This window comes from Pelobates fuscus, chromosome 3 (genome assembly GCF_036172605.1).
Source record: "Pelobates fuscus isolate aPelFus1 chromosome 3, aPelFus1.pri, whole genome shotgun sequence".
Classification (NCBI taxonomy): Eukaryota; Metazoa; Chordata; class Amphibia; order Anura; family Pelobatidae; genus Pelobates; species Pelobates fuscus.
Window position 1 is genome coordinate 294,656,886 of NC_086319.1, and position 17,655 is coordinate 294,674,540.

At 40.7% G+C, this 17,655-nt stretch overlaps 1 protein-coding gene across 1 annotated transcript in view; it reads right to left on the minus strand.

The window, feature by feature from the left end:
- Positions 1–917: 917 nt before the first annotated feature.
- The window catches only part of FAH (fumarylacetoacetate hydrolase), a 56,750-nt gene continuing 40,012 nt past the window's right edge, over positions 918–17,655 (minus strand). Inside the window, exons 9-14 of the mRNA XM_063445605.1 lie at positions 15,912–16,042; positions 9,505–9,580; positions 8,971–9,017; positions 2,862–2,963; positions 1,378–1,495; positions 918–1,208 (exon numbers count right to left, since the gene is read on the minus strand). Coding sequence (XP_063301675.1) covers positions 1,138–1,208; positions 1,378–1,495; positions 2,862–2,963; positions 8,971–9,017; positions 9,505–9,580; positions 15,912–16,042 — 545 coding nt within the window. The 3' untranslated portion in view covers positions 918–1,137. The remainder of the gene's footprint in view (positions 1,209–1,377; positions 1,496–2,861; positions 2,964–8,970; positions 9,018–9,504; positions 9,581–15,911; positions 16,043–17,655) is intronic.

Below are 17,655 nucleotides of genomic sequence, written 5' to 3' on the forward strand. Positions count from 1 at the left end.
AGTATCAGTTTGCACTCTTATCTGCACACCACATAGCTACACATAGTATTCTGTGGTTCACCCTTTTATAATTATCCTCATGCTTTGTCACTTTATTATCCTCTTGATCGTATAAATATACTTCACTGTATGCGCGTTCCTTTTTATCTCTATAGCATCGTTATGGTTACGAACGGATCGTCATCACGTTATGACATCACTAAGGGGGTGGAGCTTGGTCGCACATGCGCAGAGAGCACGGCTGAACGCCGGTTTCACCTGGGGGTAAGCTAATTTAGTTAATAATGTTATGTATAAATGCAATGTATGTTCACTATATATGTTTTTATCTGATCCTGATGAAAGTCCTCTATGGAGGACTGAAACGTTGATAGTCTTCTTTTAAACATTTATCAATAAATTTTGGACTTTTAAAAATCCGTGAGTGCAGCTACCTATTTGGAAGATTAGAGATATATATACACATACATACACACTTTTTTTTTTAGATTGCCCCTTTGTAAACTACATAAAAAGAATCATCCTTTTAGATCTCTACACGCCTACTCTAACCTAAATTCTGCTATTTGGCTTTTGTTTACCTACAATTCAGGTGTTTGTGAATAAATCCCAGACACATGAACCAAAAATACACTGCTGCTCAAATGTATGAATTAAATACTCAGCAAAAACTGAATGAAATGTGGAAAGACAGTACCCTTCTATTTGTATGACATTGTGACTGAAAAATGGACTTGTGGCATGACCCACTTCACATCCATATTTGTGGAATTGCCTTTCCTGTCATAAGCAAACAAATGTTTGACCATAGTACTGGGGGGAATAATCATACAGGATACTAAATAAGTTATCAATTTAAAACATATTCCACTTTAAACTATAAACAAAAGAGAAAACAGGCTAGATTTTTGGGGGGTATTTATTTTCATCAGGACCCATAGGTATGACAATTAAACGGTTTCCCCTCGTCATTGGTCATGGTATGCCAATATCACGTGTCCATACAAAAAGGCACTTAATGAGGAGAGCTGAGGACTTACTACGTTGAAAACCACAGCAATATCTTAACAGTTTATGCTAGTTACTCAGTACTCCAAAAATGCTTTGAGCGGCTCATCTCTGCTCAAACTTTGTCTTCTACAGAGCAGGCTGAATAGTTCCTGAACACTGTCCAAATCCAATACGATAATCTTTTCCTTGGCAGTAACCTGTTGAGATGGCACAAGTATGTTAGATGGACCATGAGGCCCAGATTGTTGTTTTTTTAAGACTATGAGACATACGCAATAAAAAGTGTCATACTCAAGACATTTTGCTGTTACACTATCTTATGCATGCTCGAATAGGTTATCTAACAGTCACCAAACACAGCTGTACCTGTTATAACCACTGAGTCTCCATCTTTCAGGAAAGTCCTTGTATGACCATTTCCAAGGTCAATTGGTTTGGATCCTCTCCAAGACAGCTCCAGCATGGAGCCAAAACTCCCCGGATCCTGCCAGAAATACATAGGGTGAGATCTAGGAAGTGCTACTGAGAATCTGTTCAATGCTTGTGATCACCTTTATTAGGGGTTTGCAGCACATTACATTCGCCTGTGCACCAAGAGAAAACCGTTCTATCGATATCTGCATTTTAGGCAGGCTTTCAAAGGAAATGAGGATGTTAGTTTGCTGAGAACCCTATAGTGCGCGTCGCTTTAATAGTTGGCAACCCAGTTTCTGGATATGTGTTTTTTCCCCCAAATGACAATCCAGTATTTATGCCTTGATGCTAGCCTCCCACCACGAGGCGGTGATTTCACAGTTTCTAATTAGTGTGAATTTGTATGTTAATTTTCTATAGTTCCATTTCATCTGCAGCAGGTGGCTATGGCAAGTCAAATTAAACTTTATAATGCTGTCTGCATGTTACAGATTACCTATTTACTATGTATTATATTTCCCCTTAATTTAGAAGAGCACTATAGTGTTAGGAATACAAAGTGTCCTTCTGCCTCAGAGGAACCTACCGAGCATGCGGGGCGAATCCTGCGATAATTAGGCCTTCCCCTTAGGAAAGCATTAAGGCAGTGCTTTTCGAAGGGGATTTAGAAGACATGGATATACACGTGTAAAGCATCAAATTCCGTGAAATAGCTGGAAGCATTCTGGTAGAGAGCCACCAGAGGCAGTCTTAACCCTTCAATGAAAACATTGCAGTTTCTTTAAAACTGCAATGTTTTAAGATGCATGGTTGAGGGGACTGGGACACTGCACCCAGACCACTTCAATGACCTGAACAGGTCTGGGTATCTACAGTGTCCATTTAACCCTTTCCAAAACCATACCAACATTTCAAATGAACAAAGACGAACACTTTCATTTTAGGAGAGGGAATGGAGGTGTGGCCTGGGCTGTTCTGAGAAATGCTGGGCTACGTGCCAATCAAGATTGACGTCACTTGAAATAAGTCTGTGTACATATCATACATTAGCCTGTAAATTAGAACAAGATTAAATACATTACTAAAGACACCTTACTGGGAGTATTATTGCTGTGGAGCTTCTTTCTAGAATAGTTAATAAAAGAATGTCTGCCAAATGCCTAACTTAATGATGACAACATAGAAGAATTCTTCTTTATAGTATGGTTTTTGGCTGTCAGTGCACAGACACAAGTTCTTCCAAAATCTGTACTAAATAATCAGTAGACAGACTAGATAGATTAAGACACGGAGACAGAAAGACTGCTACACAGGGTTTGGATTCTAGACATCCAATATTTTAGTATATAAACATATAATAGTGTGAGGCTATGTTGGATCATCTTAATCATTTCTAAATGGGTGATGGAAGTTCATGAACAGTTACTCATGCTTACAGGTCCACTTATGGTTCCAGATGCCAAGAGATCTCCAGGCCGGACATTGCAGCCAGTAACGGTATGATGAGTTAGTTGCTGTTTCATGGTCCAGTACATGTACTGCAAGAGAACAAACATGACCACAGTTACACACTATGTAGTGAAAATAGAATAGAGAAACTGGGGTTCAGGGGGGTTATATACACATTATACAAGTAAGGCAACTAGGAAAACGAATTATACAAAGTCTGTAACCGTAGCATGATCTTCTTGATCAAACAAACATTATGTTGGGAAGTACTATTCTCTATATACGAGTGTTAACACGTATAGAAATCTATTGGTACACAATCACATACTAGGATGAGTGCCCTGCAATATAAAATATAACTTTTAATAGTAAATAGTAAAAAATAAGGTGAAAAACCACCAATAAGTGAAGGACAAATAAAATCTGTACAATTCCGATAGAATACAGTATCCCACACACCAGATAGGTGCTAAGTATATGGGTCTATACGGATAATATGCCAGATGTTCCAACATGTGAGGGATAGGAACCCAATATTGTAGACCCCCACCCTGTTGGAAATAAAACACTGCTGCAAATAACAAAGGAGAAAAAGGGAGGACAAACACTAATAGCAGATATAATATTAGCAAAAATTGGCAAATAGTGCCATGGGAACAAAAACCTCAATCAAAGGATCCCTAAAGCCATAAATAAGGTGACAGATTGGTAATTAGCAATCATGGGTTAATACCCGAATACATAATAGCCCTAGAGAGAGGTCCTGTTCAGAAGTTTTCAGTGTCCTCTCTTAGATACCTATGTGCAAAAGAGCAGTAATTTTGCACGTAATAAGTGAATAAGAACAGCTGAGACCTCTAGAGTATGAGGTATCAGACAGGTCACATGAACATACCGTGTTCAGGATAAGGGTTGTAAGCGGTATGCCTAGATAATAAGAGCAGCCCTAATAGAAAATAAAAAATATAATAAACACCCCTCAATTATAAGGGAACCCTAAATGCCTGACACATATATGAACGGGTAGCACACTCAATAATGTGCCCTGAGTGACAAACTCCTGATAAGTTACAGAGAGACTTCAGCAAATACCCGGGAGACACTGGGTGCAGCCAAATCAACACAAACGTTAGTAATAACGAGGTAAATGGGCTGCTGCAGTATCCCAGTAAACCTTAAGTAGCTCTCCGGGTTTCGCCTGATGGGAGTTGAAGTCCACTCCACACTGTTGCAAATAACAAAAAGGAGAAAAAGGGAGGACAAACACGAATAGCAGATATAATATTAGCAAAAATTGGCAAATAATGCCATGGGAACAAAAACCTCAATCAAAGGATCCCTAAAGCCATAAATAAGGTGACAGATTGTTAATTAGCAATCATGGGTTAATACCCCGATACATAATAGCCCTAGAGAGAGGTCCTGTTCAGAAGTTTTCAGTGTCCTCTCTTAGATACCTATGTGCAAAAGAGCAGTAATTTTGCACGTAATAAGTGAATAAGAACAGCTGAGACCTCTAGTGTATGAGGTATCAGACAGGTCACATGAACATACCGTGTTCAGGATAAGGGTTATAAGCGGTATGCCTAGATAATAAGAGCAGCCCTAATAGCAAATAAAAAATATAATAAACACCCCTCAATTATAAGGGAACCCTAAATGCCTGACACATATATGAACGGGTAGCACACTCAATAATGTGCCCTAAGTGACACACTCCTGATAAGTTACAGAGAGACTTCAGCATATACCCGGGAGACACTGGGTGCAGCCAAATCAACACAAACGTTAGTAATAACGAGGTAAATGGGCTGCTGCAGTATCCCAGTAAACCTTAAGCAGCTCTCCGGGTTTCGCCTGATGGGAGTTGAAGTCCACTCTGGATCCATTGTATCCCTGTTGCCATGATGTGCTAAGAGAGTAGGAGATACAGCTGGATCAACGGCCCCTGACGTGCACGTTTCGCCCGCAGCTCATCAGAGGGGAGCTGATTTGCGGGAACTGAGCCGGTATTTAAAGGTAAGTGGAACAATTTCATTGGAGGAAAGTAGAAGCCTGTCAGCCTATGGTAGCCAATCCACATCAGGTAAGGGGTTGGAATCGTCACGTGATGATTACATCATCTAAATTAACCCCATAGGGGGTCCGACAGGAAAAAAGACACGGGAGAAAGGGGGGGAGAGAGAAAAAGAACCAAACAAAGGGCTAGAGTCCCTGCGTCCATACTATCAGGTGAGTATGTGGAACGACCCTACCTAAGAAATAAAACTAGTCCAAACAGCACTTATCATAACTGTCATAAAGGCTGCCGAGTGCCTATTCATTAACCAGACATGGCAGATAGAAAATCAAGGTCCTTGCAACTGGATAACTCACACATGTGATCCATGAGACACATTTGGAATTTTTGGACCTTAGGATCATACTTAATATGGATGGTACAGTGGATACTGAACTATTTTCGTAAAAGTACTGCTTCTAATAGCCTATTACATTGGCAGAGTTTCCATCCCCAGCAGCTGAAGGCAGGAATTCCCTACGGGCAGTATCTTCGGGCTAGAAGGAACTGCTCCAGTGAGGAGTCCTTCAAAGCTGAGGCAAATAGACTACGTATCCGTTTTAAAGATAAGGGATACCCCAACCGGACGCTGAAGAAGGCGTACCAGAGAGCTCTATCACAAGAGAGAAGCATTAGTTTACATTCAACAAGACCCACTCCCACTACCCCAATGATCAGATGCATTGGAACCTTTGATGACCACTGGCAACCCATCAAAGATGTATTTTCCCGACATTGGCCGATCCTTCAATATGACAAAGACCTTGACACCAGTCTAATACCACATCCAAATATCACCGCACGCAGATCGAAAAATCTTAGAGATCTATTAGTTCACAGCCATCTAGAAAGAAAAACCCACTCAAAGAACTGGTTATTGGCCCCAGTAGGAACCCACAAATGCGGCCACTGTAAGGCGTGCCAATATGTTAAAACCTCAAAGACGGTGAAGTGCAGCCAAACTCTTAAAGAATTTAAGGTGTACCACTTTATCAACTGTAGCACTACACGTATCATCTATGTAATAACTTGTTCTTGTGGTATTCAGTATATAGGGAAAACCTATCAGGAGTTTAGGAGACGTATTCTCCAACATATAAACTCCGTTACCAATATGAATTTGAGTACCCCTGTAGCGAATCATGTCTGCCATTTTCATGATGGCAATCCGAATCATTTATCCTTTCAAGCATTAGAAAAGGTGACCCTAAACTCTAGGAAGGGTAACTTTAACTTAACTCTTCTTCGAAAAGAGTCCAGGTGGATTTATGAGTTTAAGACCCTGACCCCAGGGGGGATGAATGAAGAATTCAATTTTACCCCCTTTATCCATTAATCCACCTGTTCTCATCTGAACACCGTTTGATGACGAGTTCTGTTTCCCCACTATAGGTCTAGTGATTGAGGGGAGTTATCACGCTGTTGGTGCCTGTCAGTGTGGACTTTTGTATATCACCTGATCATCCTTTCTCGGTACTATTGGTTTAAACACAGGGAGTCCCCACATAAGGGACCCTGAGGCCTGGGGTCACAGTTCTCTTGACTTATTGTATCTAAGCCTTTGATGTGGGAAATGTCCTTTAACCAGTCAGGACCTGCAGCTCCAGGGGGCTCCACATTGGTCAACCATTCTTCTCCATAGTTATTGTTGATATATTTACCAATTTAATTACATCGGTCTGTTAATGGTTATCATTATGGTTATCTGCCTATTCATTTATAGTCATATTCACCATCTCGTTAATATGACCAATCAGCTTTTGTTCCTTCCACTATGAATAGGGGAATCAATTTTACTAACATTTATTATTATACCCCAGTATACACCCATCACTTCGGTTTAAAATGACACATTACCCTGAAATATGAAGACATAGGGACTGTGCACAGTGCACCCTGAGCCTCTATCTCTATGTCATATACAACGCTCAGGTTGTGTTAACATTTATTGCTACATTCCCGAAACGTCAGATTTTGGTAACATTTTCAGGCTACAAGAATATACTTTGTTATACTAACAGGTTGCAATCCTCCGGCTGGAGGATACAAATGTCCTGGGTTTATATTGGTGCCCCCTGAAGGGGTTAATTTACCCCCTACACGGCACTGACAGGAGTTATCCAGTTGCAAGGACCTTTATTTTCTATCTGCCATGTCTGGTTAATGAATAGGCACTCGGCAGCCTTTATGACAGTTATGATAAGTGCTGTTTGGACTAGTTTTATTTCTTAGGTAGGGTCGTTCCACATACTCACCTGATAGTATGGACGCAGGGACTCTAGCCCTTTGTTTGGTTCTTTTTCTCTCTCCCCCCCTTTCTCCCGTGTCTTTTTTCCTGTCGGACCCCCTATGGGGTTAATTTAGATGATGTAATCATCACGTGACGATTCCAACCCCTTACCTGATGTGGATTGGCTACCATAGGCTGACAGGCTTCTACTTTCCTCCAATGAAATTGTTCCACTTACCTTTAAATACCGGCTCAGTTCCCGCAAATCAGCTCCCCTCTGATGAGCTGCGGGCGAAACGTGCACATCAGGGGCCGTTGATCCAGCTGTATCTCCTACTCTCTTAGCACATCATGGCAACAGGGATACAATGGATCCAGAGTGGACTTCAACTCCCATCAGGCGAAACCCGGAGAGCTGCTTAAGGTTTACTGGGATACTGCAGCAGCCCATTTACCTCGTTATTACTAACGTTTGTGTTGATTTGGCTGCACCCAGTGTCTCCCGGGTATATGCTGAAGTCTCTCTGTAACTTATCAGGAGTGTGTCACTTAGGGCACATTATTGAGTGTGCTACCCGTTCATATATGTGTCAGGCATTTAGGGTTCCCTTATAATTGAGGGGTGTTTATTATATTTTTTATTTGCTATTAGGGCTGCTCTTATTATCTAGGCATACCGCTTATAACCCTTATCCTGAACACGGTATGTTCATGTGACCTGTCTGATACCTCATACACTAGAGGTCTCAGCTGTTCTTATTCACTTATTACGTGCAAAATTACTGCTCTTTTGCACATAGGTATCTAAGAGAGGACACTGAAAACTTCTGAACAGGACCTCTCTCTAGGGCTATTATGTATCAGGGTATTAACCCATGATTGCTAATTAACAATCTGTCACCTTATTTATGGCTTTAGGGATCCTTTGATTGAGGTTTTTGTTCCCATGGCATTATTTGCCAATTTTTGCTAATATTATATCTGCTATTAGTGTTTGTCCTCCCTTTTTCTCCTTTGTTATTTGCAGCAGTGTTTTATTTCTAACAGGGTGGGGGTCTACAATATTGGGTTCCTATCCCTCACATGTTGGAACATCTGGCATATTATCCGTATAGACCCATATACTTAGCACCTATCTGGTGTGTGGGATACTGTATTCTATCGGAATTGTACAGATTTTATTTGTCCTTCACTTATTGGTGGTTTTTCACCTTATTTTTTACTATTAAAAGTTATATTTTATATTGCAGGGCACTCATCCTATGTATGTTTTTTCTATAACTACCTTGGTAGTTTTTTGAGGGTTACCCCCTACTGTCAGAGTGCCCGTCCAAGTCTTCCCTGTCCTCCCCCTTTTTTTGTCTACAATCACATACTAATACAAGTTAATAAGTGTTTAGTGGATGGGAACACAACACACATCTTGCCCAAATAAAAAAAATAAAAAATAAAAACACAAAACAGTTATAACACACAAAAGCAAACTTCAAGAGCAATGTCTCAAAACTAGCAACCATGAACAGGAATAGGACCAGTACAGATGGAATAAGGTAATGGTAGCATGGTAACTTAATTTGTAATCTTAACTACAAATATGTGCCCCATTAAGTTACAAATTAATACAGAAGACAGTGATGAAATTGATTATTCTAAATAAAATATTCATCACTAGTATAAAATATTATTAGTAATGAAAATTGTTTATGGAGAACATTTGCAAATCTGAAAATGTATTTAAGTGTATTAGGATGTTGTTCAAAAAAAAAAAAAAAAAAAAAAAAAAAAAGTGTACACATGTTAAACATACCTTGAAATTTGATTTGCATATGGAAACCGACTCTTTCATTGCATCTCCTGCTCAGAAATAGAAAATAAAGACAACAGTAGATGCATCATGTAGAACAAAAAAAACAAACTAGGAAACACATGAAAACATGCATTTGAAGGCATCAAATCACATGCAGACACATCTGACACACTGTACATGCCAAGCTTTATTGGGAAATATGACTGAGTGCATGTCAATTGATGGTTGGAGTGTGGATGTTCAGTTGTATTGTGATGCATTTAAATGCTATCTTGCTTACTCACAAAATCTTTTTTTTTTTTTTTTAAATAATTTCTCTATTATTGTATTGAAGTGATCTCTCTCCCTCTCTCTCTCTCTCTCTCTCTCTCGAAGAGGGCTAATGTGTTTGGACTTTCAGCACCTGGGATACTTCTAGCAGTGGTAAACACTTTGGTACTGTGCATTGAGCCCTTTGAGGTGGGAGAGCCAACATGCCGTTTCCATAATACAAAATTGCTGGTTACTAGCAGACCATTCAGGCTTTGAATTTACCTTGGATGCTTACGTCAAGGTTTATATTGAAGGTGTAATCACTTTCATCCCGGAGGTAAGGCAATGGTACAGGGTCCTACAAACCAAAATTAAAAAACTATACGTCAGTAAATTAGACAAATACGGTCTTGTTAAAGAGCACCTCAAATTTGGAATATACCATATACTTTTTATATTATGTAGTAGTTATTTTTTACCAAATGTAACCTGTGTCTTAACATATCGGAGGGAAATAAGAACCCACTTACCTCTACCACTAACTAGATTGCAGATGCCACTATAAAATTCCTTTTAAAAAGTTACAAAAAGGCTTTTGATACAAGTGAGCTTGGCCCTCATTTGTTGGGAATTGATTGCAACTGGAGCATGATCCCTTAAAGAGAGACTAAATAAGCACCAAGACCACGTCATCTTATGAAAAGATGTTTGGATACACTGTCCCTGTCCCCTTAACCATGCAGCAGGAAACATTGCAGTTTTAGAGAAACTGCAATGTTTACATTGCAGTGTTAAGACTGCCCCTAGTGGCTCTCTACCAGAGAGCTTCCTGGCTTTCACAAAGTTGAAGTCCCTTAACCCCTTAAGGACCAAACTTCTGGAATAAAAGGGAATCATGACGTGTCACACACGTCATGTGTCCTTACGGGGTTAAACAACACAAGATGTGGAGGGGAAAGAGGGGAAGCAAGAAGGTTTAGAGTTCCATACCATTTGTGATTTTAACCCTATGTTTGTATGTTTCGGTCTGAATAAGTCTGAAAAAGTTATCCATAATCAAGAAGGATTTGATTTATTTTTTTATCCTGCTTTTGTGAGTGAGCTATCCACAGTAAGTCCTTAAAGGGACACTTCAGGTCTGGTCTGGGTGCCATCTCCTACTACTCTTAACCCTGCAAGTGTAATTATTGCAGTTTTTTTTTTTATAAACTGCAATAATTACCTTGCAGGGTTAACTCCACCTCTAGACCGCCACTAGAGGGCACTTCCTCCTTCATAGCACAGAAAACCTGTACTAGAGCGTCGCTGGACATCCTCACGCTGTGTAAGGACCTCCAGCGTCTCTCATTTCCCCATAGGAAAGCATTGAAAAAGCATTTTCAATGCTTTCCTATGGGGAGCTCTAATGCGCATATAAATACTTTTATATTTTTGATGGCTGTAGTGCTCGGGGGAACAGAGGTAGGTATAGTTGAGCTTGTATCAGACGTATCATTGAATTGCTTTGTTAAAGTTGTGTGTGCCCTCCTATCTAATACACAATACATCTTTGCCCTATTGGCATAGGTAACGTATATACTCGAGCATAAGTCGAGTTTTTAGGCACATTTTTTGTGCTGAAAAACCCCAACTCGACTTATACTCGAGTCAATGTCTGTATTATGGCAACTTTGCCATAATACAGACAAGGGGCTGTGTAGGAGGGGGGCTGTCAGAGAGCGTTTACTTACCTCTCCTGCAAGCTCCCTTCTCCTGCGCCGGTCCAGTCAGCTCCCCTGTCAGCTCCCAGTGAAAGTCTCGCGAGAGCCGCGGGGTCATAGCAGAGGGAGCTGACCGGACCGGCACGGAGGAGAAGGGAGCGGACAGGAGCTGCAGGAGAGGTAAGCGCTCTCTGCCAGCCCCCTCCACTGAACTGCCAATGCCACTGGACCACCAGGGAGGGAAAGCCCCCCTCTCTGCCATGTATCAAGCAGGGAGGGGGTACAAAAAAAAAAAAAATAAAATAAAATAAAATATTAATATTATAACAAAAAAAAATTAAATAATTAAAAAAAATAATAATAATAAAAATGCCCACCCCCCACCAAGGCTCTGCAACACATACACAAACACACACACACTCACACTGCATTCATACACACACTGCATTCATATACACACACACACACACACACACACACACACACACTGCATTCATTATATACACACACTGTAAATAAATATTCAATTAATATAATTTTATTTAGAAATTTAACAGTAGCTGCTGCATTACCCACCCTAGTCAATACGTTTTCCCAGTTTTTTGGGGTAAAATTAGGGGCCTCAGCTTATATTCGGGTCGGCTTATACTCGACTATATATGGTAACTCTTTTAGGTAGTCTTTATGCACAGAGGTCTCTACGCAGCAGTGTTAATTTTGGCAGCAAATTTCAGATTTCATTGTCTTTTGACTAAAAAGCTATTTTAAGTTTAGTTGTTTTTTAGTCTACTAAATCTCCAGTAGATTTTAGTTAACATGACAAAAATCTAATGGGTTTAGTTAAAGTCTTTTTAGTTAAATTATTTTTTGCCCCTGCCACAGCCCCTCTGTGCAGTGTTAATGTTTGCAGCAAATTTCAATTTAGTTTTACGCATAGTCTTTTGTTTCAGTTTTAGTCGTATTTTAGTCATCTGAATTGTTTCTCCAAAAAAATTTGGTCGGCTAAAATTGTTAGGTCAACAAAAATAACACTGCTAGGCAGGTTACCTTGTCATAAGGATGGTTAGTAGGGCCAAGCACGTTCAGCATTCCACATCCACTGTCTAACCCCTGGGCCCTAGGGTCGTATTATGGTTCAGGCTGGTGATACATGGCTTTGCATTTTTGCTATGACAAGACTGAAAATAGGATAGCCATAAATTTTACACACATTGCCCACTAGGGGGAGAAAGGGATGGATAACTCAAAGTACATGCCGTTTTCTTAGAATTACAAGGGATTCCTAAAACAAAGTTTAAAAAAACCAAAACACAAACACTTGCTTCTCTGAAAGACAGCAAGACATTTATCACAACAGATTGTTTTCTTAATCATGAAACTGCCTCCAGCAGTTTCAATGAAACTGGATATCAATAGTGGATTACTTATTAGGGAGGGGAAAAAAAGGTTTTAAAAAAAAAAAACCAGCCACTTGCCTTACATTTTGTAACTCATTGACCCACAAAGTCAATTTACACTCACATGAGTAACATTCACATTCATCATTAGCAACAGATTAACAGAAAAGTGATCAGGATCTGCAATCAAACACTGACATATGCTGTATAAATTGCTATCTAGCTGGTGGAGCAGATATTTAATTAAGGGTAGAGTGCAATATCAATCAAAATTAACTAGAGGGATTAGAATTGAGCAGCAAACTAAGATAGAAGCATAAATTGAACCTTTTGAGGTTTATTCGCCAAGCAATGAATTGAAAGAAACTAAATACCAAATTGTAAAAAACAATAAAAAAAATAAATAAGTCAAACTCCACTATATAGTTACAACTGCGCTGTTTAAACCTGGATTGCAATTTAGTTTTCAGTACATTACAAGTTGGGTTTTCGTGAAAAACTATTTTGTAAATAGTGCCAAAGCAAAGTATATCCTCACACACGGCAATACCTTTCTTATAACACTTTGTTGAGTGCAAATGGGAGCTCTAACTACTGTCCCGAGAATGGTTAGGAATTCAAAGTAAATGTAAAATTTACAGCAAATTAAAGATTAAAATCCAGTTTGGTTTGAAATTTTTAGAATAAAATTTGAAATTAACTTTGAATTCCTGACAATTCTCACTTTAGTGAATTATTTCATAAGTGCCTTCCATGTGTTGTCAGGTCTCCACTTCAGCCATCTTCTGGTATTTTATCCCTACAGCCCCCAGTAAGTTAAATTTTACTCCCGATGTTCCTCTTTCTATCACTCTAAATTAGCCAGCTTAAAAATAATCTATGATGCTATTAAGCCTATAATTGCCTCTTTATACTAGTTTACTGGTTTAATAGATCTTGATAGACATTCCTTCAGTCTCAGCATTTTTAGAAGTGAGACATACAAAAAGATGTTCCATTGTTATTGTTATTGACTTAAATGTTGGAAAAACTTATCATTTCTAATGATTTAGCATAAACACCGATTAGGTAGTATTTTATCAAAATTTTATCAGTTTGTAAATGGAATGATAAAAATGGAACTCTACATTTTAAAAGGCTCACTCCTCACAGATAAAGCACTTCAGCTTGGCATTTTTTTTTTTAAATTTTTTTATTTTTTATAACCGTATAGCCATTTATATAGCGCCTACAGATTCCGTAGCGCTTTACAATATTATGAGAGGGGGATTTAACTATAAATAGGACAATTACAAATAAACTTATGGGAACCATTGGCGGATCCAGGGGAGGGGCTGTTTGCTGTACATCATTTAGTGCACCTCTTAATAAGGTGTCCGGATAGGCATATAGATTTGTTTACTTTTAAAGAGCTTTAAATTAAAATCTATACATTTGCTAGCACAATGTAAAGTTGGAATGTTATGATCTTTAATAATACAATACACATTTAAAAATACATGCAAGTGTATATATTGCTTGTATACACACACACACACACACACACACACACAAACTACAAATCAGATTAATTGAATTAAGCTTTTATATTGTATGTAAATATTTAAATCCTTTTTACGTACACACTCACACACACTTTTACTAACACATACAAACACTCACATTCTCACTGACAGACTTTCACACACAAAAAAAAATATATATATATTTTTTTTTGTTAGTCTACCCAGCATCCCTACCATTGGGAGAGCAGGTGTAGATTCTCTCTCTGGGGACTAGTGGGGCTACTGTAAACTTTGTGATCTTCCAGCACTGCTCCCTTGAGTGCCCTGTAGTAATGCAGGTGCCGGAGTGACGTCATATTCCAACTCCCAGCATCATTGAAGGGAACAGTGTAGGAAGAGCAGGAAAATCAGAGCTCCCTCGCTGCCCATCTCCAATTCCCACTCCAGGACTCAGTATTTTTCAACAGAGTTGGCGCCTGATGTCTGGGTAAGCAGGTGCCTACTCTGCCTTGCTCCATTGTAGGGCCACCTTAGGGCACCATAAAAGTGGCCAGCTAGCCAGTACATGGGCCCTTTGTGACAGGCTGAACACAAAGGGCCAGGTCACACTCGCAACCTCTGTTCCGCCACTGCAAATATGCCGTAATACACAACACTTTGCATATCTCTGAGTGTTCCTTGTATTGGCATCACGATTGCTGCACACAGACTTTTTGCAAAAGTAAAATCTGATAGCAGCTGCAGTGTGGCTGCTATCAGTTTATTGAGCTGCTGGGGATACTTATTCCATAAATCTCTATGTAACCGAAGTGGGTAATAAACCACAATTATTTTATTATTTATATAGCGCCAGCAAATTCCGTAGCGCTGTACAATAAGACCCATAGACCATAATAAGAGGTTTCTGATTGGTGGGCTTCTTCCTGACCAGGGAGACATGTGTCTGTAGCTATGAATAGCTTCTCTTGATCTATAGATATCCCATATGTATAGTTGGACTTTTACACATTATCAAAATATACTTGTAGCGGAGAGCTGATTTCTCGCAGCTATTCTCCACTTTAGATCCAAGGAAGGCTCAGGAACAAGTCATTAGTAAATCCACAGCAGAGTTTCCAGCAGGTAAAAAGGTACAGCAAAATCCCCACAGCACTCCCAGTAACTGGACGACACACAGTTTCAGGAGTAGAACTGACAATCGTTTATTCCAAGGTTTCTTATAAAGCCTGCTCCCATGCAAGGGAGGGAACTACAGTAATTAGGACAGTAACCAATGCAGTGCTTGTTACCTCCCACACCTCTCCTCCCCTCAGAGTGAGTCATAATCCCCTTAACTTGTACAGTACTTTACCCCAAACCTGGATGTACCCCTAAACCATCACATATCCTTAATATTAGGGTACCGCTAGGTAGCCCTGATCTGGGTGAATATAATATCCAAAATTCACCCAGATCGGACCAGTGGTTCGGTAGTTACAGGAAGGTGAAGTTTGACCGACCGCACACGAGTTGGTATCCGAAAAGGGTTCCATGAGAATGGGCCCTGCGGTCGGTCTCCGTTCGGCAGTTAAAACAGACATTTATAATGGCCATCTATACTTAAATTCACCTAGATAGTGATTCCCTCATTCGGTACTTTGTTACTACCGAATGGGGATTCGTTAGGTCTCTCCGTTCGGCAGTTACGGAGCTCTGGAGGTCTCAGCGGTGTTTGGTTGTTTGAGTGTCCGATTTGAGTTCCAGACACTCGACGACCAAACACCGCTGAGATTTTCATGCGTAAGATGGCCGCCGCCACGTGTACGCATGCCGAATGGCGGCCACCCAGATACAATGTTAATGAGCCGGTTAACTTGCGGTTTGGAAAGAATGTGAACCTTAATTGCTGGCACACTTCTCTCCGGGGTGGTCTCTCCGTTCGGTAGTTTCCATAAGTATATAGTACGGATGGAAACTACCGAATAACATAAATTCACATATTAAATAGACGAATAGCAATTTCAACATAGGTAAAAATATAACGAATACAGTCACACAGGCATTTTGCAGGACAGGCTTACTGCATTCTGCTACAATACTGTTCTCACCTGAACTGGATTTGGCAGGACAAAGGGCATCAAAGCTTCCATTGGCACAATCCAGGGAGATATGGTGGTTCCAAAGTTTTTACTCAGAAACGGCCCAAGTGGAACATATTCCCATTTCTGAATATCTCTGGCTAAAAAGAACATAGAAAGGTTACGAACATAAATATCTGAACCTTGACAGACTTCCCATGGTAATGGCTAGTAACATTAAGCCTGTGGCAACGATCCTTCTCATGTGGCTTAGAACTCTTAACATCCTTAGCAATGTGGGAATGTCAGCCCACAGCCATTGGCGTACACACAATCCATGGGGCCCCAGTGAGAAACTGATCCGTGGGCCCTCCCTTCTTTCCCCCTCCCCCGATCCATGCTCCCCTCTCTCCCCCGATCCGTGCTCCCCCATCCCCCCTGACATATACATACAAACACACAAACATACACACACATCCCTCGACAGACACATACAGACATACAGAGACACAGGCACACACACACACACACATATATATACGGGGCCCCATGGATTGTGTGTACGCCACTGCATACATAGACACACACACACACACACACACACACACACACACACACACACACGTACATACGAGACACACACACATACAGAGACCTGCACACACACATACCCAAAAGGTTTCCTACCTGGTTACTTTCCCTGGGGGTTTAAGCCTGATGGGAGGAGTGACCGTGGAGTCACTTCCTCCCAGTGATGATGTAATCACAGGAGGCCCGGTCGCGCTCTTAAAGCGCCCAGCGCAGACCCGGCCCCCTTACAATCCATGTCCATCAGGTGGCCCTGACAGCATGGGCCACCCGATGGACCCCTCCATATGCGACCCCGACGGTTTGCCGCGCGGGCCTGGGCCGTAAAATGTGGCAGCAGGTCTGGTACCCAGTTGCAGGGGTCCCCAGGGCCCCCTGGAGTGCCGGGCACGGTCGCAGCTGCGACCGCGGTATGCACGCCGCTGCCCACAGCCATATAATACACAATGTTGTCTTTTCATTTGGATTTGCTAGAAAATGCAGACCTTCCAACGCAACACCAGTGGGTGGTTGTAAAGAGGGCGTGTCTGATGTGAATGCATCACTGGTCCTGCCTAAAGAGTAAGACCCACCAAGAAAAGGGGGATATCTGCTAGAATTACGATGCACTCACTCTATGCTTGTTGGGGACTCCAGGGAACCTCGGACAGGACCTGAAAATCAGGACACTTAGGAGGAAAAGGACAATTGAAAGATATCCAACATTGCTATATTCAGCTAAGTTGTGCCATACACCACACAACATGGTTTAATACTTATATTGGGGATTTAAAAGGGTATTCCAGAGATGGACACCTGGCTTACTGTGCTTGGAGGGAGATCGGCTACACCTTGCTGACAAGGCCCAAAGTAGACCAAGATGATCTTCGAGGTTGCTATATCACTCATATAAAGGGAACTGGTTGTCATTTTGGATCTGGATTACCCTTATGGGTGAATCAGTCTGATATGTAAATGGTATATGTTCTCTCTGTAATGGCACAAGTGTGAGCAAAAACTTTGAGAACTGAGCTGGAATATAACAAAGGACAAGCTATAGAATATTCTGAGCTTTTGCCAGTTCTGTGAATTCTTATATGCTCTATTTTTACACAGAATGGGGGGAGGGGGGAGGGGGGTGGAGGCACACTCCTGGCACCATAACCAGTCATCTGTAGTAGAGAAAAAACAAGTAGCAAGAGAGGTG